The 26,240-nt window shown below is 40.5% G+C and overlaps 1 protein-coding gene across 4 annotated transcripts in view; it reads left to right on the forward strand.

Annotated features, from left to right (window-relative positions):
• ZNF827 (zinc finger protein 827) overlaps nt 1–26,240 on the forward strand; it is a 160,852-nt gene that overhangs the window by 35,993 nt on the left and 98,619 nt on the right. For all 4 annotated transcript variants that reach the window (XM_058285316.2, XM_071214479.1, XM_071214480.1 and 1 more), the window contains exons 3-4: nt 6,735–6,907; nt 13,675–14,155. In XM_058285316.2, the coding sequence (XP_058141299.1) occupies nt 6,735–6,907; nt 13,675–14,155 (654 nt within the window). The remainder of the gene's footprint in view (nt 1–6,734; nt 6,908–13,674; nt 14,156–26,240) is intronic.

Genomic DNA, 26,240 nt, shown 5'->3' on the forward strand with positions numbered 1-26,240 from the left:
ATACGGGCAGAGTAATTGTATACAAAATAATTTAGTATGTCAAATTCATGCAAGAGGAAAGATTGCTGCAAGGAAAAACATGAAGACTTTTGAAATTGCCCCTTGAAAAATGTTCCAAGTGTTCATGTCGACTCATCCTAAATTCAAGTTCTGCTTATTCCGGCTTGGTTTGGAAATAGGAGAGGGGATGCTTATTCTTTTTTAAGCTAAAGCAAGTATCATTGCTTCCCATCATCCTAGTTAGAGTTTTGGTTAAGGAGTTGATACAATGTCTAATTTTGTTATGTCTTTATATCATGGAGACATGATTTGGTGTTACTAGGATCACTGAGCTTTGAACCCAAGGAGTGGAAGGGAAGGTGGGTCTCTGCGTTCCCTCCCCTTCACTCGACCTTACTGCTGGTCTCAGGGAGATGTGGGGCAGGAGTCGGATGGAGCTCGGTGCTACCTAACGAGCATTATGGGAGTGTGGCCTGAGCTGTCACCATGTTTCTAAATAAATATTTCTCATTATTTTTTTCCTTTACTTCAGAAAGAACTCTTAGTATAATTTAAAATAGGTAGGTAAATTGGCAGCTCTCTTCAGTGAAGAAGTTTCTGTTGCCTAATGGCTTAAATAAACAGAATTTTAAAAGCCACAGAAATAAAGTATATTCCATCCTGATTTCAAGCAGGGCTTACATTTTAATGCTATTTCTCAAAATGTTGCAAAAAAAAAAAGCATATAAAGTTGATTCTAGAGTTACAAAGAGCTATGAGTTCAAAAAGCTGATCTTATAGTTAGTAATTTAGACATCAGCATTTCTTTGACCTTCTTTAGGCCAAGGGAAGTCCAAACCATGAAAAAGAAAATGTCTTTTAGGTCTGGTGTGTCTCCTCTTTTTTGAACAGGATTCAGTTGTTACCGAGTCATGGTGTATTTAAGTCCTTAAAGAGTCCACCCCTCCATAGCCTTTCTCTCCATCAAGAGAGATGTGACACTTACAGTGGAGGTTGCTTTCATATGACCCTGTGCCCTAAGCCCGTGCTACGCTGTTTCTCTAAAAGTGAACCTGATAGAGACAAGAGTATATCCGTTTGCTATGAAGGTAAATGTCACACACTGGCTCGGTTCTCTTTGAAGGTACTATTCTGTTGAAGCCAAGAATAAAATAATGGGTTTTATTTTAAAGACAAAGTTTCAGTTGCCTCGTAGAAGGCCACCAAGATTCTGAGGCTGCCAGGCTCCTACTTGAAAGAAATAAGGAGGGCTTTGGAGAGGTCTTCAAAACATCATATGTAGCTGATTAAAATTTAAATGTGCTGAGAAGCAAGCTGGTCTCAGACAGCTGAGGACTCAGAACATCTGGGTAAATGGATATGGGTTTTCTGGCCGCTGTTTTCTTTCATATCCATGTGATGTTCTTAAAATTGCAAAAGTGTTGGAAGTCCAGAAAGTTCCCTCTCCTGATAATCCCCTAGGTCCCTGATTATTCTAGTCACAATCTGGGATTGATGATAATATATGACCTTGTTTAGAAAATTCACTTTTTAATCAAGTGATTAAACTATCACTGATTTCGTTGATATTTCCCCAATGATTTAAACTTAGATTGGTCTAGATACCGGGCTTCATTTACAAGTTGTTAAAATATGCATTGATAATGTCGGGTCAATAACAGCCTTGCAGATAAACCTGTTGATATCCGTAGCTAACATAGTTTTCTGTTGCTCTGAAAGAGCATTTGAGAGACATGCCCAAGAAATTCCAATAAGCGACATTAAAATCATGTATACTATTAAAAGGGAAGACGGGTAGTTCTGTATGGATGGGCCCCGTTGTGTGCAGATGGTGATGATTTTGGGGGCCTGTGCACACCCGGGGAAGCTGGCACCTTGGATTCCTTCCATGTGTAGGGGAAGGCCTGTATGCAGAAAGTGCCCCCTTGCAAATTTACTTGGTTTTCTGCAAATTGCCACATCTAACAAGAGAAAGTTTGACTTCAAATCCTACAAAACGGTTATGTATGTTTTAAAGACACCTACTTTGAATTAAAGCAGTTAAGTTACTCAAACATTCCATGTTTTTTTTAAAACCCAACCAAGTTTTATCATTGCTTTTTAGATTTACATACACACAGTAGGGTCGGGCACCAAACTGGAAGTTCAGATGTTGACTCGCATCCTGACCCTGCCACTAACTAGCTGTGGGCCTTTATGCAGGCTGCCTCAGTTTCCTCACCTCTAACCTCAGCTGGTTGAAGATTATCTCCAAGATTCCTCCTGTTCTAACTTTTTTTTCCATTACTACATAGTCTTTAACTCTATTTGTCCCTTAACTCAAAATGAATGTTAAAAAAATAGAAATTTTATTCTATTTTAATAGAAGTAGTAGAGTTCTATTAAAATATAAATTATATTTTAAAAATAATATTTTGCTTTTTAAAATTCACTATCAGCCTCCCACAAAATTGTCTTTACTTTGGGCAGATCTTATCTATTGTAAATAGTCTGACATTGTGCTTTTAATGGCACTGTATACATTTTTATGACAAGTTTCTCCAAATTGATTTTTGGAGAGAGGTGAGATAAAAGTACATGAGCATCTATCTCTTTACACAGCTCTTCGTTCAAGACATGTGTGTTGACCTACTGTGTGACAGGCACGCACTCTTGGGCTAACACTGGTTCCATTGAGATGTAAGGCAGCCTCCTGCATCTTTTTCTTCCATTCACAGCACTTTTCTCTATTCTCTTGCCTCAGCCCTTTCTACTCAATCTCATGAGAGTCCAGCACACATTTATCAAGGTGTGCTTTGTACCCAGTCCTGCTTTGGGTGCTGGAGGCACAAGCCTCCACTTTCTTCCCTTTCCCCTAGCTGAGCTGAATCCATCCGTCATGGTTCCAGCTAAGCTGAGCCAGGCCTTACCTGAGCAGTGCCATGGATTCTTGCTCCTTCATTTCCCCTCAGTCCCGGTGACAAACTGCATGGTGGGCCAGGCCATGAGCTATATATTTATTATGCGTTGTCAGTTTAAATTTACTCTGCTCTGATGGGGAGCTTTCAGCTTTGGAGGGTATGACGAGTTTATTGTCCCTTCTATGACTGCCCCAACCACTGTTACAAATAACTTCGATTTATTATGTCCCAGGCAGTTTACACACATTTATTATCTCTTTTATTGCGATAATATTATGTCCTGTAAAAGGAACATGCTTTCTCCAAAGAAGCAAATTAGCAGCTGTCCATCCCACTGGGTCAATTAGCATTTGGTGGAATTTAGTTTTATTTGCAGGGATACTGGGCAGCTAGTGATATGTTTGGGGGAAGTTGTTTATCAGGCAGTTGCAAACTAGGTAAAATTAGGAACACTCAATCCTATTGCCTCAAGAATGTGTGGTTCATTCTGAGGAAGTGGTCATATTTCCTTAGGCTCTAAATTGGAATGAAATTTCTGCCAGTTCCCTGAAAATAGTTCGTTTGGGGTAAGGAGTAGAATACATCCTTGCTTCCTCCCTATTCTAGTTAACATCATATAAACATGGAGGGAATCCTGCTAAATTTTAAAATTTTGTTTCTTGAATAACAAAAAAGCAAACCTGGTACCTGGGAGTTTACTGGCCAAATTTCAAAACTTATCATTGAATTCTTGTTCCTTTTATCATTTGGCTTTAGCCCCCTTCCTTTCCTGCCATGATCAGTTAAAAATTTCATACAGCTATAGTTGTGCAGCTATTTGATCATATTTTTTGAAGTTAGTTTCTCTTCATTAAAAGTCTTCTGATTCTTTCTGGGTCAAGCCAAGGACACACTAATTTGTCCTCCATTCATATGTAATTTGGTAATAATTAAAGCTAAGGACACGTAGCTCCAAAATAGGTTTATGTGAAATGCTAACATAGAGGGCTTACTGTAGTGTATTCTGTAATATGTCTGAAACGCAGAATAGGAGATTGGGGTGGGGCCAGTGGTGTCCGAAAGAATGGGAAGCACATTGGTCAAACATGGGCATGGAAAAGTAGGTGAGGAAGCTGGCAATGCTAATTTTTTCAATTAATGCATTTTTATTGCCTTCTCATGATGTGCCCTGACATCTCAGGACAACGGTGGGCAGCTTTTTTCTCCTTTTCCAGACAGTTCTGTAAAATTAGGCAGGTTAGGATTTAGATACTGAAAAATATCCCCTGAAGAGGAGGATCAGTGGCAGCCTGTTTGTGTCTTTTTCTTATTACTTTGATGTTCTTACAACTCCAAATAGGCATCATTATCTTTTTTTTTCCCCTCTAGTTTATGACAATAATCCCACCTTGAGGCCTGATTTCTGTCCTTTCCCTCCAATCTGTTGTTCAGCTGTGGTCTTTGTGAGCAAGATATCAGGGTGGTAGAAATGACAGTGGACAGGAAACAGGCAAAATTAGGAAGAGGACTACAAATCAGCAGAGGTAGTCAAAAAAGACGGGCAGACAGCCTTAGTGGTTAATGAAAATGCTTGCTTATAGGACTCTACAAAGTGTGCTTTTCCTAGAGTAAAAGGAACCTTCAATCTCTACCACTCTCCCCTCCCAAATCAAAAGAAGTATTTATGATGGAAAACAGTTCAAGTAGAATTTCCAGACTCAAAGCATATATTTTTAGATGAAGTATTCTTTCTTGATTACGCTAACCAAGATTGCTTATACCTGTATAGGTAAAACTGCATTTTTGGAATGCCCTAACTTTATTCTGGAGGAACCCTTTCACTTTCCATACATTGTATGTGATTCTTTGCCTGCAAAGGCTCTATTGACTCAATTAATGAAATTATTAAAAATTATATACTTGGAATATTTCCTTTAAAATTATAGAAGTAACATGTATATTAAAAACTTCAAGTAGTACAGAAGGTTATAAAATGAAAACAAAAGTTTACCTCCCTGACTTTTCCCTTTTAACCCCCAGTCCTTTAAGTATTTTAAAGCAAATTCCAGACAGCATATCCCTTGGTTTATAGATGCTTTCATATGTCTCCAACAGGTAAGGGCTTAAGAAAATAACCAATAAAAAACAATACTACTATCACATCAAACAGGATTAACAGTTGTCCCATAATATTATGAAACACCCAGGCTATAATCAGCATTGTCTCAATTATCTCAAAAGCGTCTTTTAACAATTGCCTTGTATAATTCAGGATCTGCATCAGGTTCATACCTTGCACTGTTTCATAAGTCCCTTAAATCTCTTATTACCTGTGATCCTTCCCTTTTTAAAATACCATTTACTTACTGAAGAACGTGGGTCACTTGTCCTGTGGAATTTAACGTATTCTAGATTTGGCTGATTCCATTCCCTAGGTATGTTTCACATGCTTCTTTATCACCTGTATTTCCTGTAAAATGCTAGTTATTTAGAAGGTTGATTACATACAGATTAAATTTTTTTTTGTAAGAATAATTTCGTAGATGGCTTGTCAGAAGGCATGCAATGTCTGTCCCATTTTTAATGATGCTAAGATTGACTAGTGGTTTTAGGTGTTGTCACCTTGGTCCATCTGTCATAAAGTTCTCCATCAGCCTTTCACCCAATGGTATTAGCAGCAGTTTCCAATTTTTTGAAAAACAAAGCCAGAATCACCCAAGACATATAGTTTTATCCACTAACTCTAATATCTTAGATATATTCCTATATCAGCAGCTGTAGATCTAGCTCATTTTTCAAAGCCTTCATATATTGCATTTTATGAAGGCATTGCAATTTGTTTAACCAGTTTCGAAAATATTTCTGATTCCTTATAGTTAAGAAACCATTGGTTCCTCAACTCTACTTGTTTTTATTTCCTGTGTCCCCAAATTACAGAGGTCAGTAGCCCTGAGTAACATAAGATGATAGACCCAAAGTTCAGCACTGCAGTGTCACAACAAGTACCCATCTCTTTGGGCAGAGTGAGGAGAATGAGCTCAGCTTTACATGGGAGGAGACAGTTAATTTATTTGCTTCCCTGAAAAACTAAAGCTTTATTGGTTGCCTGGCTGTGGCTCTTCCCAAAGTGGGCAGCAAGGCTCAGTTGCAGTGCAAAGGAAAACAGCACATATCTTTTGTGGCAACCAGAGGGACACAAATAAGAGGGTAAAAAGCCCTGACCTTAAGAGCCCCTGATGGCTAAATTGGCCACAGCATCTGCTCAGTCCACAAATAAACAAGTCAAATAGTAGGAATTCTAAAACTTTTCTCCAGTGGAGTACAGTTAGTGAGGTTTATGATGGCTGTTTGGTTTTCAGTGTGGAGCAGTGCATTATTTTTCTGTCCCATTTGATTTATTTTTATTTCCCTCCCTTTTCCAAGTTCAGGAATTTAGATCTGGACTTGGGTCTGGCCATTTGCTTCCGCCATTTGCTTCATGAAACGAGGCCCCTGAATTCGGGCTTCTTTGACCTTGTACAGTGCCTTTGGGTGCTGAGCTAGGACAGACCAGGCAAAACAGCTTTTATAGATGCCCTTCTAAGTACGGGATGATCTTTGGAAGTAATAGTTTCACACAGGTAGGATGAGCAGATTTTGGAATGAGCCCAGATGGAAGTAAGTAAATGAATGTTGGTTTTTTATGTGAAGAAAAACAAGAATAAAACTTCCTCATGGGTAAAATCTTGGAATTGCCAAGAAAAGAACCAATCATTATCATGTTGTTCACGTAGCAGTGCATATGGATACGTGCTGGTGATGCCATGTGCTTTTTTTGTTTTTCCTCATTTTTTTTTTCTTTCTCTTTCTTCCAAGCCTCAGAAGAAGAAAGTGGGAAGCCTTTCCAGTGTCCAATATGTGGTTTGGTCATAAAAAGAAAGAGTTACTGGAAGCGGCACATGGTGATTCACACAGGTTTAAAAAGTCATCAGTGTCCGCTCTGTCCATTCCGGTGTGCTCGCAAGGACAATCTCAAATCCCACATGAAGGTAAGCCACCTGCAGACAGACCTCACGGAGAGGCAGACACAACAGAACTTGCACATGGACCTAGGAAGGGAGAGGACCCTGCTGGTGGAGCAGACGGTCTCCAGTGTGCAATGTAGTGAGGCAGAATTGAACACAAGTGAAGAATGTTCAAAAGGGTCTTCTGGTAGAGGTGTTGATGTCTGTCTTACAAACAAGACCTTGCAGAAAGAATGTTCAGTGTCCAAGTAATAGATGGAGTATTGAGCCACGCTGTCCTCTAGCTTCGCTTTGTTTTGTGTGGTGATGAATTTCTGAGGCACTAGAAGGAAGAGTTGGGGAAGAACAAGAAGTGGGCAAAGCCAAGTGCAGTCCAGAGTAAAGTAGGGCTAGAGAGCTCTTGGGCATGAGCACTAAAGAGAGGGCTTTGGGACCTGCTCCCTCTCCCCAGAGAGATTGTCCTCTTCTGCTGTTGCTTTGCTCTTCAACTGGCAAACATGAACACCCAAAGTTGCCTTCCTAGGAGATGAAAGGACATCAAAAAAGCACCTTGGCTTCATTTAACCTTGTGAAAGGCCTGAGGGACTTCTTGAGGCTCCCAGGGTTGAGCCTCATAATTCCCAGGATTTTACTTGCCAAGAATCCCAGGACATAATTGTCACGGTCCTGTTAAAAATGGATGAATCGGGGATGGAGGCGGGGTCCTGCCTGTAATGAACATTGTAGAGAACTGACTAGAATCTATGTTTTACTCTTACGCGAGATGAGGGAAAACTCTTAGTCACATTGAAATCTTTTTAGAAGACACCATTAATACTACGGGTTTTTCTGGAACTCAAGGAAGAAATTGATGAGACAAAAAAAGCTTTGGGGATTTTGAATTTGATAGATTTGAATTTAAATCTTGTGACTTACTAGCTAAGTGGCCTTGAGCAAGTTAACCTTTAGACTTTCAATATCCTCGTCTGTTAAATGGGAATGGTAACTGTCAGGAAGGGTTGTCATTAGTGTTTAAGAAAATAATACTGACAAAGTGCCTGATGCAGAAAATGTTTAATAGTAGTTACATGTAACTATCATTGAACAGCTTTTGTATAAATGTATTTTATTAGAGAAGTTATGGGTTTACAGCACAGTCAGGCATAAAATAGAGAATTCCTGTGTACCATCCTATTATTAACACTTTCCATTGGTGTGGTACATTTGTTACAATTGATGAGAGCACATTTTTATACTTGTACTATTTAACTATAGTTTGTGGTTTAACTTATGTATTGTACAGTTCCATGATTTAAAATTTATTCTAGTAACATATATACAACCTAAAATTTCCCCATTTGACAACATTCAGAGTTATAATTCACCACTATTAATTACAGAATATCTTAATAATAACAATAATCATTCTTTCACTGTTTTCAATTTTTTTTTTTTTTTTAAAGGTAATGGGGCTGGGGAATGAACTTAGGACCTCGTATATGGGAAGCCAGTGCTCAACCACTGAGTCACACTGGCTACCCTGAGTTGGTTTTTTAATTTTCTGTTTGTTTCTTTTTAGGAGGCACCGGGGATCAAACCGGAACCTCCTATGTAAGAAGCAAGCATTCAGCTGCTTGAGCCACATCTGCTCAATATGGTTTTGCCATCGACTTATTTAAAAGTCTTGTAGTCTAAGTCTTCAGTAATCACTGTTCAGAATTGTAGTTCTAAATACATGTGATCGGATAGAACCTCTACTGACTTTAGGAAGTAGCATAGATTTAAAAAAATTAAATCCATGGTGTAATTTGTTTTCTATCATTTGCTTTTTTCTCCTGGAATTCGCATGCCATTCATCTTCAGAATTCATTTAACTAGGAGTTCTGTTTGGTTGAATATACTTTGTCTTTACTTGAAGCTTCCTCATCCTCTATCACCTCTCCCCAAAGTAAAATCTCATAAAATCTCATATTTTAAACCTGAAAAGTGGACTAGACTTAACAAGAATGCCTCTAAAAATTTTTTGAGCTAATATGTCTTAAACTGTGTTTAGAAATCAGGTCCAATGAATTTAAAGCTTCGGTGAGCAGAAAACTTGCATCCAGGCTGACACCTTGTAAGCTTGGTTTCAGCTCAGGGTCACTTAAAACAACCTATTTATAAACCCGTGGAAAAAAAGCTAGGTTTTCAATAGTGGGAACTACTGACCCTGAAACTACAGGGAGATGGTTTTGGGTGCCTTGATGATATAGACGGTCAGCCACGACAGTGTTACAGATGAGAGCTGCAAGGGCTTTGTGGGTCGTGGGGTCTTAGAATGCTTTCAGAACAAATCAATAACCAGTACAATAAAGCAGTTGTGTGGATTTACTACTTTATTTAAACTCATGGTGTCCTAACCTGTTGAGCTATGACTCGGTCTTTTGATAAGGGACGTGTCAAAAGAGCTCATGCAAGTTTAATTTTATCATATGGTGTACTCTTTCTTTTCTCTCCTCTCCACGTTGTTAATGGGACTTTTTTAAAAATCAAAGACTTCATGATTTTATTTTTGACTAGGCATACTTTAATTTGTCTAAAGTTTGCAAATGTAGCCTACAGATAAGTATAATGGTTGTGGTCTTATGCATAGGTATTTTAGTTTGCCAAAGCCTGCCGATACAAAGTACCAGAAATGTGTTGGCTTTTATTAAAGGTTATTTATTTGGAGTAAAAGCTCACAGTTCTAAATCCGTGAAAAGTTCAACTCAAGGCACTGTAAGAGGTGCTTTCTCACCCAAGTCAGCTGTCATTTATTGAAGCAAGATGGCCGCCAATCTCTGCGGAGGTCTCTGCCTTCCCCTCTGGAATCTACTGCTTCTTGGAGTCCAGCTTTGAGCATCCGGCATAGGGCTCGTTTCTTTCCAGGCCTTCTGTATCAGTCTCATCTGTTCTGCTCTCTTCCCAAGTTCAGCTGGTGAACCATAGACATATAGCAGGGCTGGTTTTCTCTTAAGCTGCTCTGTGGGCCCAGCCTCTTGGGAGCTTCGTGCTTAAGCAATCCTTTCCCTCACAGTGCAGAATCAAATATGCCAGCTCCCTTTCTCCGTCTGTCTGTGTGAGTCCATTTATATCAGACCCAGCAAGGGGTCGGGGACTCACCCTCAGTGGAGTAGGCCAACCAAAGCCCTAAAGTGATCTTCTCAAGTAATCCAACCAAAGACTCCTGGACTGGATTTAATGCAATCAAAGGGTCACTCCCAAAGGAGTAGATTACTTTATAAACATAATATTTCTCTTTTGGGGATTCATAAAATAGTCTGAAACTGCTACACTAGGTATCCTCTGCTACATTCATTTGCCAGTAGACTACAAAATTTGAGATTTTCTAAAAAGGAGTCTAAGAACTGGCGGCAGTATAACCTATAGGTTAAGATCTCAAACTGTGCAGTCAAAAAAACGTTAGTTAGAATTTCAGTTCCACAACTTAGTAGCTCTGTGACTTTGGGACAAACCTTTTAATCTCTCCAGCCCTCTATTTCCACTTATGGAGAGAATAATCGTACCATCTATCTCATGGGGTTGTTTAGAGGATTAAATGAATTCGTGCATGTACAGCACTTGATACAATACCCAACATGGAGAAATGCTCTGTAAATGTATAATAACTAATAGAGTAAATATTATCCAAAAGCCATCAAAATATACATTAGCATTTACATTTAGAAATAAATCAATGAAATGATAGAATGGATTACTCAAATATATTTTATTACTTTTTCCTGTTTGTGATGTATCTTTAGTGCTGAGAATTCAGAAAAACTGATAAACAAAAAGACCCTTAATAAACAAACAAAAAAACTGATTTAAAAAATTGACCCTTAATCTCATCACCCAGAAATAATCTTTATCATCATTTTGATGTACAACCTTCTCTGTAAATTATATATGTATTTATTTAAGAGAAATAGAATTATACTTTATTTGTTCAACAAATACAGTATTTACTGTATTCCACTGTACACTTTTCTAAGCCTGCCTTTCTTCCTTAACATATTGTGCGGATGTTTTTATGGCCAGTTTTGGAAGAAGCTTGTAAATGCCTCCAGTTTCCTCAGACTTATCTTAGATTTCCATTAAGTCTTTTACAGTTTCACTGGATGAGTGAGCATATAGGAATTGAATGTGAAATTTGTAAGCTAAAATTAAACAGAAAAGGTGAGGTGGACGCTGAGGAAAGGAACCTTGGTGAAGTAATGGCAAGAAACTGGGCCAGGCGTTAGGACACTGAGTTCTCCTCTTAGCTCAGCCCCTCAGCCTGCCTCGCCCTATACCCGCTAAGGAGGACGGAGTAGATGCTTCCCAATGTTTCTGCGGACTCGGATATACCACTACCTAAGCATGCAGTTGAGCGCTACTGGAGATGGATGTAGACTCGGATATACCACTACCTAAGCACGCAGTTGAGCACTACTGGAGATGGATGTAGACTCAGATATACCACTACCTAAGCATGCAGTTGAGCGCTACTGGAGATGGATGTAAAAGCGCCTTCTACTTCCCACCTCTTAGGGCTGGTGAGATGCGCTGTGGGTGAGAAATGACCAGTAGGTAAGTGTGTCTCCAGACATGAGCCGGGGAGAATGAAAGGCTTGGGACAAGTTTTTCTTCACGTTATTTAGCAGACTAAGAGTTATAATAGAAAATGCTATTCTGTCAGGAGAGAAGGGGAGAAACTTCAAGTGCAGGATAGAGCTAATACATCTCTTAAAGGCCAAATGTAATATATAGTCCCTTTGGTTAGGTGTAACCCAAAATAAAATCTTAAGTGCAGAAATCAACAAAGCATGCACTGTTTTTCCTTCACATTTTCACTCATTTTTCAGTAACTAAATATAGCAAGGCCAGGGTGGGGTGGAAAAGAAGCCACATAAAATATGTACACACAAACTCTTTTTAATCTAAGGCTCCCTTTTGACTGCTCACTCTCTGTCCTTCTCCTTCTTCCAGAAGCTGCTTCCGGCGCTTCTGTTCTTAGATTAACTCCTCTCCTCTCCTGTGTCAATAGATTTAAGGACACTGCTGAAATGGAATCTGGCCCACTGCACGCTCTGAGGGACGGAAGCTTTCTGCATCATGACTTGTACCACCTGGTCCCAAAGCTCGCTTTTGGCAGCTCCTGTCATGGTCCCTTGGGGCTGTGACCAGGGGCCTCCAAAGTGTCCCTTCTGTATGAATTGGGAGAGGAGATGGCTGGGATCTTCATGATTCAGCAAGAAAGCAAATGAAATGATCAGCTCCCAGTTAGGTTCCTTTGTTGTAAAAGAGCAGAGAGGGGTGATATTAGCAGCCAGTGACAGATCCCACCCACCTGGGCAGAGAGGAAGTTATTGAATGAGCATTGCTTTGCTGCAACTGAATTTAAGTATATATGGTTATTTGTTTTGGAAACTCATCAGGGAGACCCAGAATCTCTTCTGTTGTTTTTTTCAAAAAGCCACAGTGGGGTGCTATAGTGACAGTGATAGAATCTCATGATTAACTTTTAATTTCTTTTGCTTTTGTTGGTCACTTAGCATTATGTAAAAGTATGCTTTGGCTGGTGAATAATACTTTTGGATTGCATTCAGAATGCATAAACAGCTGTAGTAAAACTTGCTCTCTTGGAAGAGAAACCTGTGCAGAGGGGCCAGGTAGTCCATGGGGTTAACAAATGAGCCTTTCACCTCTGATAGACCCGGATTCAAATCCCACATAGATCACAGCTGAAAGATGAGGTGTCAGTTTTGTTTTGGTTTTGAATTCCAACCACTCACTTGTTTGTTCAGATCACACAACTACCCACATAATTTGGCCCAAATCTACACAATTGGCAGTTTCTACTCAAGGGAGGGCCAGTGCTGAAATAACAGGTGTCTTACAGGTCAGGACTGAAGTACGTTGGCAGAGATGAATGGGGAAGTTAGGCGCTACAGAGCACCTGCCAGCTTGAAGCCTGGTTTGGGCCAATCCAATTATTTCTTCACTTTTTCAAGCACTAAATTTGGTAGTGAAAGGAAAAAAGTTTCTTGCAATCTGTACAGGTATCATGCATGAAAGACTGGAACTGGATTTAAAAGTCATCACAGACACCGGAGTCTAGAGTTTGAGATCGCCGAATTTGGAAAAAACTGGTTTCATCTTGCTCAGAATATTTGGGGGCTGTCAGACCTTGGTTTTTGTCTCACTCTGCTTTCTTCATGAGTGATTTTGCTCAAGCTTCTTACTGTAGGGTCTCAATTTCCCTGTCTGTGAAATGGGAATACCCTGGAGACTCTATTTTCCTCATTCTTAATTACCTCAGAGAAGATTCTTGAAAATTGAAATTAGGTTTGCAAAACATAACTGAGTCTCTGGGTGACAGTAATTGTGTACATGCGAAGTATTATTATTGTGAGAGGAATTACTTGATGGGTTACCTTTTTTGACCTCAGCAGTAATTATATAAGTCTGCATTGTGCTGGGTTTATAATATTTTCTCAGAAGACATCAACCAAGATGGAATGACTAGAATATTAGGAGGATTCTACTAAAAACAGCATCCATTTGTGGACAGCGTCCTCGGTGGTGAGCTTGGCTCTAATAATGGGCTTTTAACCTATGTGGAGCTGCTTTATGTTTAGGGAATGACCTCATTACCCGGAGCACAGTAATGAAATGCTCCTCTGGTTATTTTACTTTCTGGGCCAGCCGTTAGTACTTTGAGGTAACTATTGATGAATAGTATGTATGTACAACAAGGCATTTTCCATAAACACACGGTGGATAGCTCATTCTTCTTGCTTCTTCGTCAGGTTCACCAGCACCAAGACCGAGGAGAAACCTTTCAGTGCCAGCTATGCCCTTTCACTTCCTCACGCCACTTCAGCCTGAAACTCCACATGCGTTGCCATCAGCACTTCCTGAGGACAGAAGCCAAGGTGAAGGAGGAGATCCCAGACACAGATGTCAAGGGATCTCCCCACCTCAGTGACAGTGCCTGCTTGGGGCAGCAAAGGGAAGGAGGAGGGACAGAGCTAGTGGGGACCATGATGACGTCTAACACTCCAGAGAGGACTAGCCAGGGTGGGGCTGGCGTCTCGCCTTTGCTGGTGAAGGAGGAACCCAAGGAAGATAACGGCCTGCCCACCTCCTTTCCCCTGAATGCTGCCGACAGGCCCGCCAACCACACAAAGCTGAAAGACCCTTCCGAGTATGTGGCCAACAGTGCCTCAGCATTGTTCAGCCAGGACATCTCTGTTAAGATGGCGTCCGATTTTCTCATGAAGCTGTCAGGTACTTGAATAGGGTTGTATTCTCTCTCTCTCTCTCAGTTTTCTCATCTGTAAACTTGAGCTGGTAGGATTAGATGATCTCGAGGTCCTTTTAAATTCGAATAGTTTTTGCTTTCCTAATTTTTTTTCCTTGACTTTCCTTTTTTTATAAATTTTTTTTTTCTGCCACCCTTTGGAGGTAGGCATTGTTTTAGTTTGTGTCTAGAAACAATAGCGATTGTTGATTTCCTTCTTGTTTTTTCCCCCATTATGGGTTCTTGTGGGGAAGAGGTCACTTGGTGAGCCAGGTTTTTGTCAGTGGCTTTGTGTGACCTTGGGTTCTGTTTAACTTGTCTCTGTCCTGAGGTCACTAAGTCCTTGTATGGTACTTCCAGTTTTGCATTATTCAAGTTCTTTGCTGTATTAATTTGACAGATTTTAAAATGACATATATAAACAAAATACTATCAGAGATTAAAGACTTCTAGAGTTGGAGCAAAGGATACAAGATTATCTTTAAAAATTTTTAGAAAAATAAGCAATCTTTGTCAATTACCCCAATGTTATCTGGAAAGAAGGTGGAGTATAAATTGTGAAAACTTACTCTTTTTCATTGATGTCTCTTTTCGCCACCATCAGATTAAATGTGATGTTTCTTTTTGCGTTGGTCATTTTTTTTTTTTTTTCACTTTCTGTGATTGAGTTGTGATGTTGAGTTAGGAGTAGGGAGAAGCTAAGGGGGCACTGTGTTCTTCTGACTCTCTTTTGGGATGACCAGACATGTTGAAGAACTGTGCTGCTACCCATTATGTTTTTTAAAGTATGATTTTAAATGTTTGAGGAGATGTGGGGGGTGGGGAAAGGTCGGTTGAGAATTGGTTCTGTCTTTCAGTGAAGATGGCAGTCCCCCAGATGACTTCCAAATGCCATTTCAGCTCTTTGGAGATTGACAATACCCTTTTAAATGGAGAATAATTGGTCACCGCCTTCCTTTAAATGGACTGTGAGTCGCATTTCACTAAATGTCATTGCCAGGTGAATTCGAGGTTCAGCTTCACTCTGAAGTTCCGTCTTTTGGAATGTCCTCATCACCCCAGATTTTGCCTCTTGGGAGCAGGAGACACTGGTCTGGAAGAAATGAGGAAAGGTAGGGGATAGAAAATGAGGTTTCACAGAAAGGAGCTGAGAAGGATGACTAGAGCGGGAGCAGGACGAAGCATAGCCAGCCTGGAATGGTGGTGAGGAAATCATTAACTCACAGGAATTAACATGCATTTGACTGGGCCATTAAAAAGCAAGGCTGCTTCCCCCACCCCCTTCCATCCCAGTCCAGAGGAAAATTTAGAGAATTTAAGTTTTATATTTAAAAAATTGTGAAAAATGTGGGAAGAATGCATGTTTCCAGATTTCTTTTGCCTGCCCCGAGGCTTTAGGATTTCACCTCCGTGGGAACTCTGGTTCTTCTTGGTTGGTCTCCCCTGCCAATATAATAGCAAAAGGGGTGTCCTTTCTAAGTTCCTGTGGTGTAATCCCAAGGGAATGACTGCAGATGGCATATTCATTTGGCATAGTTTAGAAAGGCGGGGAGTACTTCTTGACAGACTGTTAAGGGACAACTAAATGAGGGTGAATAACTCTTAGTAAAGGATGACTCCTTTTACTTTATGACTCTAGGAATTTTTTAATCTGAGGCAGGCCCCGTGAGGGGAGGGTAAAAGCAGGTTTACTCCTTGGATAAAACACCGGTATGTGATACAGTACTTCTGCTGGGCTTGGCTCCGAGTGCCCCACTCAGGCCCTAATTAGCTCCAGACCAATCTCAGCGGCAGATAAGACTGGTGCTGCCGAGAGCCAGCATTGCAAATAGGAGCACACGAGGAGAGAAACCAGTTTGTAGGGTGGGGGGAAAGACTGTGCACCCAAGCCTTATATTGTGATTTTTTCCCCTTTTTTGCGGTTAGCTATTGATGGGGAGTTGTTTATGGTTTGGCAGTCAGAATATTTACTGAGTGATCAATTGTCATAAGAAAACAGATAACAAATGCACACTATTTATGCAAAAGGCCCATGCAGCTATTTTATGGTGGCTTACAAGAGGTCCTGAAACCTGACTTGTATGCACTGTTACCTAGCAACCTGTTATAAAGTCACCCGGGAGTGAGATGCATCAGTAATTTTTTTTATGTGTGCATATTTGGATGTAAATGTAAACTTGGTGACTGTGGCAGTGCAGCCCATGGGAGGAGAAGAGATGTTAAAAGGAAAGGAATACATTTTCTGGAGAGGTTTTTTTTCTTTATTCCACTAACTATGATTGGTCAGATCCTACAACTGATGATGCACCGTGGTGCTCTACCTGGCTATTTCTGTGAATGTGATTCATGGACAAGAAGGCCAAATCCCAGGGAGCCGTGGCTGAGCTTTTAGTTATTCCCATCATCAGATGTAGTGAAGTAGTTGTCAGCGTCGGGCCGTGTCCGTTGGCACCATAACAGTGTCATTGTTCTTGAGCCGAATTTTTAGCTGGGCTCTGTCCGTGCACCTGCTGGTACTATAGGGTGCAGCTGTTTGTGGGCACTGAGTCTGAGTGTCTGTGCCAGCCAGATCAGTGTCTCAAAGACCAGAGCACAGTGGCAAATTCAAGCGTGTAGATACCTACTTGTTTCCAAAAGAGAGAGAGAAAACACTTGATTCATTCTTGCTTGGTTATCAAGGGGAGTCTTTCTTGCTCCTTGGACTAAAACTAAGCATAAAGATGACTTCATGGAACTCAGTGGGGTTAAAATCACTGGATGGACTGCTGGTCTAAAATTCACCCTAAATCTCCCTCACCCTACTAGTACTGTCCCCGTTTGGAGGTTTCTTGGCATATGTGATTATGAGATAAAACCCCTTTTCTGAACTATCAGCTATGGCTCTCACTGAAACCACACTTAACAGTCCTTGGTCCTTCAAGATTAATTTTATTCTCTGGAACCAAAGCTTCCCAGACTCAGTGCCATAACTGATTTAGGGAAGAATGTGGGGCAGCCTCTACTGCTGGCTTTCCAGGCTTACAGAAGAAACAAAAGAGTTTTGTAGCTTTCCTTCAGGATTTGGACCTAGAAGGCATCCTTTGCTTCAGCCTTATTTGCTTCTCTAGATATTTCTTAGAAGCTGGAAGATGGATGCAAATCATTGCCTGTCAGGGCGAATGGTCCAGTCAGTGGTCCTGTGACTGGGAGTGTTAAGAGGAGAGTTCCCACTGATTCTGTGCCTTGTCTTCTTTGCCAGCAGTAGTTCTTAACCTTGGCTGCACATTAGACTTACCTGGGGAGCTTATAAAAAAATGCCCCGCCAGCTTACTCCTAGAAATTATGATTTAATTGGTCTGGGATATGGCCTAAACATTTGTATTTTCTTTAAAATCCTCAAATGGTTCTAATGTGCAGTCAGGACTGATGACCACTGATGCAGAATAATATTTGGTACCAGGTACAGCCATGTTTGTTTTTTTTTCCCCATTAGCATCTCTTCCCTTGCTTTTTTTTTTTTTTTTTAGGAGGTACCAGGGATTGAACCCAGGACTTCGTACATGGGAAGTAGGTGCTCAACAACTTGAGCTATGTCTGTTCCCCTCTTCCCTTGCTTTTTAACTCAGACCACGAAGAGGGACATGGCCACATGAGGTGGGTCAGAGGCATTTCACCATAGGCCAGAGTTGTCATGAACGGAAGGGCTGGGTGAGTCATATTCATGGAACCCCATGTTCTTCCTGGGGATCCTTGTGACAGGAGAATTTTTTTAAAAAAAAGAATGCATCTGAATGTTCTCCACTTAAAAGTCTCAAGGCTCATCCGAAGCATCAAGGAGCTGGGTTATCATTAGAAGCTGGAATAAAAGTTGTCTGTGATGGCTTTACATCATTTTTCTTTCTGAAAGCTATACTTTTTGACATATAAAATTTTTTTCTAACTCTCCAAATTATAACCAAGCAGTTGACAGAAGCTTAGCACCTCAGCTGTTGGCTGGAAATATCTTTTTGTCCCTGGTTTTCCAAAGTAAAAGATCTAAGTCATTTCAAATATTTTAAATTTAGAAACTAGCAAAAAAAATTTTATACTGTCTTCCACATTAATTTCACAAAATTGAGACCAAAATAATTTTAACTAGGAGAGATGGGCTTTTTAAAGCAGCAACTTACTTTTAGTCTCACAGAGACATTTTAGGAACACATGGGGATAGGCTGAAGAGTTTCTGATTTATTAGTAGCTCACTTAGAACAGCAAAGGATTTCACTTCTAAATGAAGGGAGGAGGGTTAGCTCATGTGTTTGTGTCATATAGGAATTTTGCAGCTTCCCATAGACCTTTGATCTGCAATGTCAATCTGTTAATACAATGCAGTGTATCTAGACATGACAGCTCCTCTGTCCTTTTTTACCTTTGTGCTGCTGGAGAAGGAGCAGGATGGGAGATTGAACCAAGTCGCCTATTGAAGCTAACCGTCCTCATTGCCTGGTGACTCTGTAAATCATCTTAGTAAATGAGCCTTCTTCCAAGTAAATGCTATCCTTGTGCGATTAGTGCCTGAGACTTCAGTGCCAATAGCCGAGGGCCCTAGCATTACCCACGCCGGTCATACTTCCCCCAGTCCCTTTATTTCTGGCAGTTTCCCTTTGTATCTTCAGTTTGGCCCTTCTTTTTAACCCTGCCTTGCTTTTCTCCTGATGGGCACTCACGGATCATGTGACTAAAATTCCTTGTCCGAAGAGCTGCATTTAGGGGCCTTACGCAGGCGGTCTGAATGCCCTTTTGAAATCCAGGATCGTGTTAAACTTATTGAGCTTGGTGATTCATATGCAAGGGAGCGTGTGACTCTCCCATGTTTCACCGACTTGGTGCTCTGTGAGATGAGGACTGATCTGAGTCAGAGAAGGGGTCAGGTGGGATTAAAAGAAAGTGTAACCTGGTGTTAAAAACACTGGCGTCAAAACATGTGTGGATGGGGAGACTTTGCAACATTTACTCGTTTTTTACAGAATCACTTCCCTAGTGCTTACTCTGTGCCCTTCAGCCCATTTGACTCTCATATCTACCCTGTATGGAGGTAGTGGTAGTGCTCCCTTAGCAAACTGAGAGCCTTGCCCAAGTTCTCACAGCTACAAAGTGGTGGAGCTGAGATGCAAATCCAGGCAGCTGGCAGCATTTCCTCCCTAGGCTGCCTCTTCCCCAAATCTCAGAGCAAAGAAGATAGCTAACAGGACTGGGGCTTTGTTCTCAGCCTTCTCGTTTGTTGTCAAGTTAGCCGTGGGGCATGGGCGCCAAGGTCTGAATGCCTGTGCCAGACACCTTTGGAAGTTGTAGTAATACTTTCAGGAATTATTTAGTGCTAATAGATGACTCCCAGCAAGGCCAGCTTATATTCTGTAGAGCTCTAGAGCCTGCACTGCTGTAGCACCTGGTCTTGAGCATCTCGATGGAGAAACCAAGGCTGAGCGTAAATAGCTCTCAGAGGATCAGGACTGGAAGCCAGATTTGTCTTTCCTCCCTGTGTTGGATACAGTTTACCTAGTTCTAGAATTGCCATCAGAACATTTTTTTTTTTAAAATCTTGACAGACCCTTGGGGAAACCTATCAGATTCTCTGTTTTTGTAAAACCAAATCCAGGCCATTCTCTTCCTTAGCTTAGAAGTACCCTTTCTTTTACTTACTGTGGTTACTATTGTTACTACTTCTACAATTCTTATTCTAAAAGTTTTATCAACCAAATGGTTTGCAGTGAGTGAGGCCGGCAGGGTGCCCACAACTTCATGTAATTCCTCATTTAACCCCTTAGCACACCCCATGGGATCAATAATAGTCAACCTATTCTATAGATGAGAAAGCTGAGGCTTGAAAGATTTCAGCTAGGAGGAGACAGCAAAGATTCAGCTCTGCCTAACTGCAAGCCCTTGGCTCATGACACTTAATTAGCTATTAGCTAATTTTTTTCTCAGTTGAGTGAACTGTCTTTTGACCTCCGTCTGCTTCACTGTTTATTTTCCTTGGCTTGAAACCACGGCATCATTTCAAATACATGCTCTTTCAGTCACTTGTCTGGTTACATTTTGGAGGTCTTCAAAATCCATCCCTTCATCTGCAGCCTTTCCAGGCAGTCCCTTCACACCTAAGCAGCTTGCCCGCCAGCTCCTTCCCTGAGACCTGCTCCTTTCCAAGCCGCTCCCTCCCCAACACAATTCCAACAGAGCCTTTTCTTTCCTGGACCTTGTGTATCAGGTTATGCCCCTGCCTGGCTCCTTTTTACTGAATACCCACATTCCCACTCTTCTCCAGAAAAATGTTGACTGTCTTCACCGGCTTGTAAACGCACTGGTCTCATTTCCATTTCCCTATCTTCTTTATGTTGTTCCCTTAGTCTTTCCAGAGGTCTGGTAATTTGAACTTTGGAGTTCATATTTTAATTACTGTTAGGTAATATTGGGGGAGAAAAAGAAACTTTTTCTAAAAAGAATAGTGACGTTAATAAAACTAAAATAATGATTTCAATGCATCCCCACCCCTGGCCCCCACGTCCTCTCCCCCCCCTCTACCCCCCAGTGCTCTGGATCTTTGTGGTGAATCTAGCAAGGTCATGCCCCATTCCTAGGATTCCTTCCCCCTGCTGTCTGGCCTGTGCAAATGCTGGCCATCCTTCAAGGAAGGCTTCAGTTCCCCCTTCTTCAGCAAAACCTTCTCCTGTTTTTCTGGTCTTCACGGTTGGCCCCTTCTGTGAATGCACGTGGCACTCACAGCCTTTGCCACTCGGCTGGTGCTTGTTTTGGGTTGTGGCACAGTGCAGTCTGTTGCCTGTGTGTTAGTCTGGCCTCTTTAGCTATGTCACGTGTTGCTAGAAGGGACAGATAATGTTTCTTTTATAACATTTTTGTACCCTCCACAATGCACTCCTTGATGGCTTATAAAAAGATATTGCATTAGCTATATTCTGGAAGTTGGGTTTTTAGAGGTTGTGCTGTTACATCACTTAAAATGATTCGCAGAATAGAGTTGTGTTCTGGAGGCTGGCTGCTCAGATGCAGCCTCAGAGGGTGTAGGTCCAAGTCTAGGAACTGAGGTCTGTCCCACAGTTAGCTGGGCCACAAACCATTCACCAGTGGAGCGGCTCAAAACAGCAACCATTTATGTATCTTAGATTTTGTGGACTGGCATTTGGCCCTGGCTCCACAAGGTCTCCTGCCAATCTCCTCTGAGCTCCCGTCCCTCTGCACTCCGCCGCCAGTTCACGTGGGAAATGGCTGGTCCAGGGTGGCCTCAGCTGGGATGGCTTGTCCCAGCTGTGCGTGGACGGTCATCAGGCTACCCTGGGCTTGTTCACACGGCAGCTGGACACGGTTCCAGAAGAGGGAGCAGAAGTGCACAAGGCCTGTCAAGGCCCAGGCTCAGAACTGGCACAGCATCGCTTCTGCCACACTTTATTGACGAAACCCAGAACGCCAGCACACACTCTCAAAGAGTGAGAAAGCAGACTCCAGCTCTCAATGGGAGAAGCTTCAGAGTCATTCTGCAGAGGAGCAGGCATCAGGGCTGGGACTCATGGTGGCCATTTTACAGTCTGCCACAGCCCAGAGGTCTCAGACTCTCTGTGATCCTCAGTGCCAAGAACCATAAATTGGATCTGTAAGTCAGAATGCCAGCGTAATAATTTAAAGTGACAAGTATACCAGTCAAAAGGAGATACCGTTTGAAGCCGGTGGCCACCAACTTCCCTGAAAAATGCTGGAAATACACTGCCTAATCTTTAGGCTTCTTTTAGTCTCCATGCATAATACCCCACTACCGTTCATACATTTCATTCTTTGGATGTGTTCATAGTATATGGAGTTCAAAACACAGCTTGCTTTCACATTTACTCAAGACTTGGTCGTTTCTCTAGGACCTGTCCTTCCAGCTTTCAATGAGGGGACATAGCCTGTCTTTTCAGCTGATCACTGCAGATAGCTAGTTTTGTTCATCATGTGTTGGTTTTAGTAGTTTAATTTTCAAAGAAAAACCTTATTTATGTATTTTAAAGTTCTGGAGGCACAGTTCACTGTAGTTGCCCTTGACCTTTCTCTGGAGATTGTTTTGTTTTCTCTTTGGTGCGATGTCAGTAATCCCAGTAGCCATCAGGGGGGATCTGTGCAGTCTTGGTTTAGGTACATAAATCCTAAAGTGTGGCCAAAAATTAGCTCAGGTGGGGATTAATGAGAAAAATGGGATAGTTAAAACAGAACTAAACACTAATTATAAAACTGTTTAAGGCAAATTAGAGAGCTACATTTAAAAATATTTAGCTACTATTTTAAACATTCTTTTTGACTATAATATGCTTAATATCTAAAAGTAATACCCACTTGCTATTAATTATTATTTAATTAAATCTTGGTTTTTCTTATGATTTCAGAAGGCAATTCATTTTTTTTTCTCACCCTAAGTACATCAAATTGTGGAAAAATCCCAGGTCTTGCTTGTTCATCTGTACTCACATACCAGTGACAAGAGAGCTTGGGTGGTTAGAACAGCCACTGGCTTGGTAATCTGGAGAGTGGAACTCCGAATCTGCTTCTGTCACTAATGAGCTGTGTGATTTCCTGGGTCTTTGAGACTATTTCCTTATTGTAAAATGAGGGAGAGAAAAACATTAATAGTTTTCATTTTGCTTGCTTTTTAAACAGGGAATCAATTTTTTCAAACAAAATCTCAAGAGCAAACGGAATATATAAAACATTTAGGAGATGTACTTTTTAGAATAGCTTCATATTTTAAGTTCATATTTATAACATTTATGTTTTAAAAAGTCAGTTGGAAAAAAAATTCCTATTTGATAGGCACAAAATGTGAAATTAAGTGTTGTGAGGGAATGCAGTCTTATAACAGTATTAGCATCCATCATATTTCTAAATTTATTTTGAGATTGCATTTTCATGAAATACTGTTTCACACAGAGAAGCAGTGGCAAATGGGAACATATTTTTATAAACTTGCCTTGTAATCTTAGGACTCCTTCAATTAAATTTATTCAGAAGCATGGAAGAAATGTACTGTAATATAAAGTTTTTACTTTAAAGTTGACAACATTTAGTGATTGCCCTTGTTCTTTATCATAATAAATGGCAGACAAGAAACATTTCTTGGCACTAAAAGAAAGAAACCTTTATTTTGAACTAAAGCCATCTATAATTCTATATTAACGCTACTTGGTTATTAGTTAATTGTTATTTGGGAAATTTACTTAATCTCTTTAGGTCTCAGCTTCCTCATCTGTAAAGTGGGGATAATATCAGTACTTACCTCAAAGAGTCATTGTAAGGGTTGAGTAAAATAATCCAGGTAAGCACTTCAACACACTCTTTGGCCTATGTTAAATGCGCAAGAAATTATAGACCCTGATCTATCTATATCTGTCTGTCTATCTGTTTGCTTGTCTGTCTGTCAGCTATTGAGTGGAGGCTGCTCCAAGCAATTACGTTTGAACCTTCCCTGGCAGCGATTCTCAATTAGGGCAATTTGACCCTCTCCTTTCCAGGAGATTGGGAAGTGCTACTGGCATCTGGTGGGGCCAAGGATGCTGCTAAACATACTACAATGCACAAAGAATTATTTGGGCTAAGAATGTCAGTGGTGTTGAGGTCGAAAAACCCTGATTTAAAACATATGTGCTCTGATAGCATGGTAATTAAACAGCCTTACATAAGCACACATGCATGGCCCTGAATGCTTTTGTTTTATTTTTGTTTTTTGTTTTTTAATTAATGAAGGCACGAACAAGCCATATATTAAATGATGCCACCAAACATATGGAAGTTCTTGACTTTTTAAAGATATATGCATCTAAGCATGGTGGCAGGGCTCTTTACCTAGTAAATACTGAAGTTTTAGATTTTTTTTTTTATTTGTACTGTAAAGGCCTGAGTTTTTTGAAACATTAGTGCAAAGATAGCCACTTCCTTATCAGTGACATATTACTAGATCCAACACTTCTCTGATGGCAGGAAAAATTATTCTGAAGGCTTCACGAAACTGAATTAACTGTTACACCCCACCCTTTCCTTTCTCTTTAATGCATAGTCCTCTTGAAATCACTTATTTTCCAAAGCCCATGGCCCAAGTGCTTAGACTAGTGTCCTTCTTAAAAGTGCTTTGCCTATCTTGGAGAGAAAGGAAAGAGCTTGGGTTTTGCAGCCAGGAGCCCTGGGTGTAGGTCTTTGGGTATTGGCTCTGTGATTTGGGGGTCAGTCTGTTAACCTTGAGGGAACTTAGTTCCTCACCTGTAAAATGAAGCTGGTAATAAGAATCAACTCCTGTTGTTGATGAAGGGATCAATCTCTGGTGTTCACTATTCAAATGCTGGTTTTATGCATTATTAAAACAAACAACAGTCTTTAAGGACCTCATACAGAATTTTCCTAAGGGGGTGCTGGGAAGAAATCCAGATAGGGACTGACACCTTGCTCTAAAGAGGGGTTTCTTTACAACTCACTAATGCCTGCCTATTAGAAGTGGAAAATGAAGTAATTTTATCCCAGTGGCTTTCCCCTTCCTTTCCACGTTAGCCTTTAACTTATATCCTTTGTAAATCCTCAAAAAAAAAGCGGATTTGTTTCCTTTAAATGTCATTACAACTTTATCAAGTGTGTGAAATTATAGATGAACATAATTTATAGTCAGAGTGGCTTGGGTTCTGAAAATGTTTGGAAGAATAAGTGAGAAAAATGACCTCCTGGTGAGTGGGACTTCCTCACTGCATTAGAAGTACAGTGTCTGGACACTTTAAGGTACATAAAAGGATGTGAAGGCAGGTGGTGTGAAAGTTCTTTGCAAGTTGACTTGCATATGTATACAGATATTTTTGTGTAAGTAGAAAAAATGAAATAGATGATACAATTAGTCATAAATTATTGCTTTGTCTTAGCAATTTCCCAAAAGAAAAAAAAATCTCTTGATTACATATTTCTCTGCATATGTGTTTTTTAAGTAGGATAATAAAAAAGATGGCAGTTATTCAGTCAGATTAATTCTAAATCATAGATTTTATGTGCTATGATCAATGTAAATATTTCTGGTAATTGAGAGGAAACAGTAGGCTTCATATTTGTATTTTTACCTTTTCTGTTTAGGCTTAAATGTTTGCAAAATTGAAACTTGGGCAAATGAGTATTTCCCACATAGTTTTTGGTATGTCATTAGCTACATTTACATATCCCAAGCATGGTACTAGTTTTTTGCTGCTTTTGGCAATGTCAGAATGAAAACCAGATTGCCTTCGAGATTGATAATCTAGCATCATAGAGCATGCCTTTTTTTTTTTTTTTAAGTGTGTTATTGAAATGGACAACCTATCAAATCCAGGTTGCATCTAACAATACTGAATCCCTTTCCTGCCCTCCCCCCTTTAAATTTTATTTGTTCTGAGTAATGCTCCTAAAAATACTTAGATACACAGATAGCATCTCTTAGTGGGGTTTGCTTCTAGGGCATTAGTAGTTTCTTATCTCTTTCCTAGCCTCATATTAGAAGTTTCAAATGTTTTGCTATAAAGGATACAACATTGGGGCATTTAAAAATATTTAACCATTCACTTTATATTATTCCTTCTCAAAGAATTGAAGTCACAGACTTCAATAAACCCCCACTATTTAATTACCCTGTCATGGCTAACTAGGATGATTTTGGGAAAGGGTTTATGAAGGGTTCTGGAGGAAAGGCTTATTAGCAAGAGAGCAAACTTTACAAGTAGCCCGCAAAGCCCCAGGAAGTGGTGGGAAGGTACAAAGAGGGGATGTGTGCCAAGTGCTCCTTTGAAGAGCAGCTTCTGGTGGATGTTGGAAATGCATATTGAGGATCACTCTAGAGACTGTCCTTGTTCCCTTTGGTTCAGATTCCATTGACATTGCCCCCAAAGTGCTAGATTTTAAGCACTTTGCTTAAAATTTTCTGATACTGCCTCCTTTAGTAGTACCAGAGACCAAATACTTTTTCCAAGATGCGGGTCATATTGGAACATCATCAGGGGCCACTATTTTGTGTGCCAACGTATTTTATTCTTCCAACAAATATATAGACCATCTACTGTGTGCCAGGCCCTGTTC

The sequence above is a fragment of the Dasypus novemcinctus genome, chromosome 1 (assembly GCF_030445035.2).
Source record: "Dasypus novemcinctus isolate mDasNov1 chromosome 1, mDasNov1.1.hap2, whole genome shotgun sequence".
Taxonomy (NCBI): domain Eukaryota; kingdom Metazoa; phylum Chordata; class Mammalia; order Cingulata; family Dasypodidae; genus Dasypus; species Dasypus novemcinctus.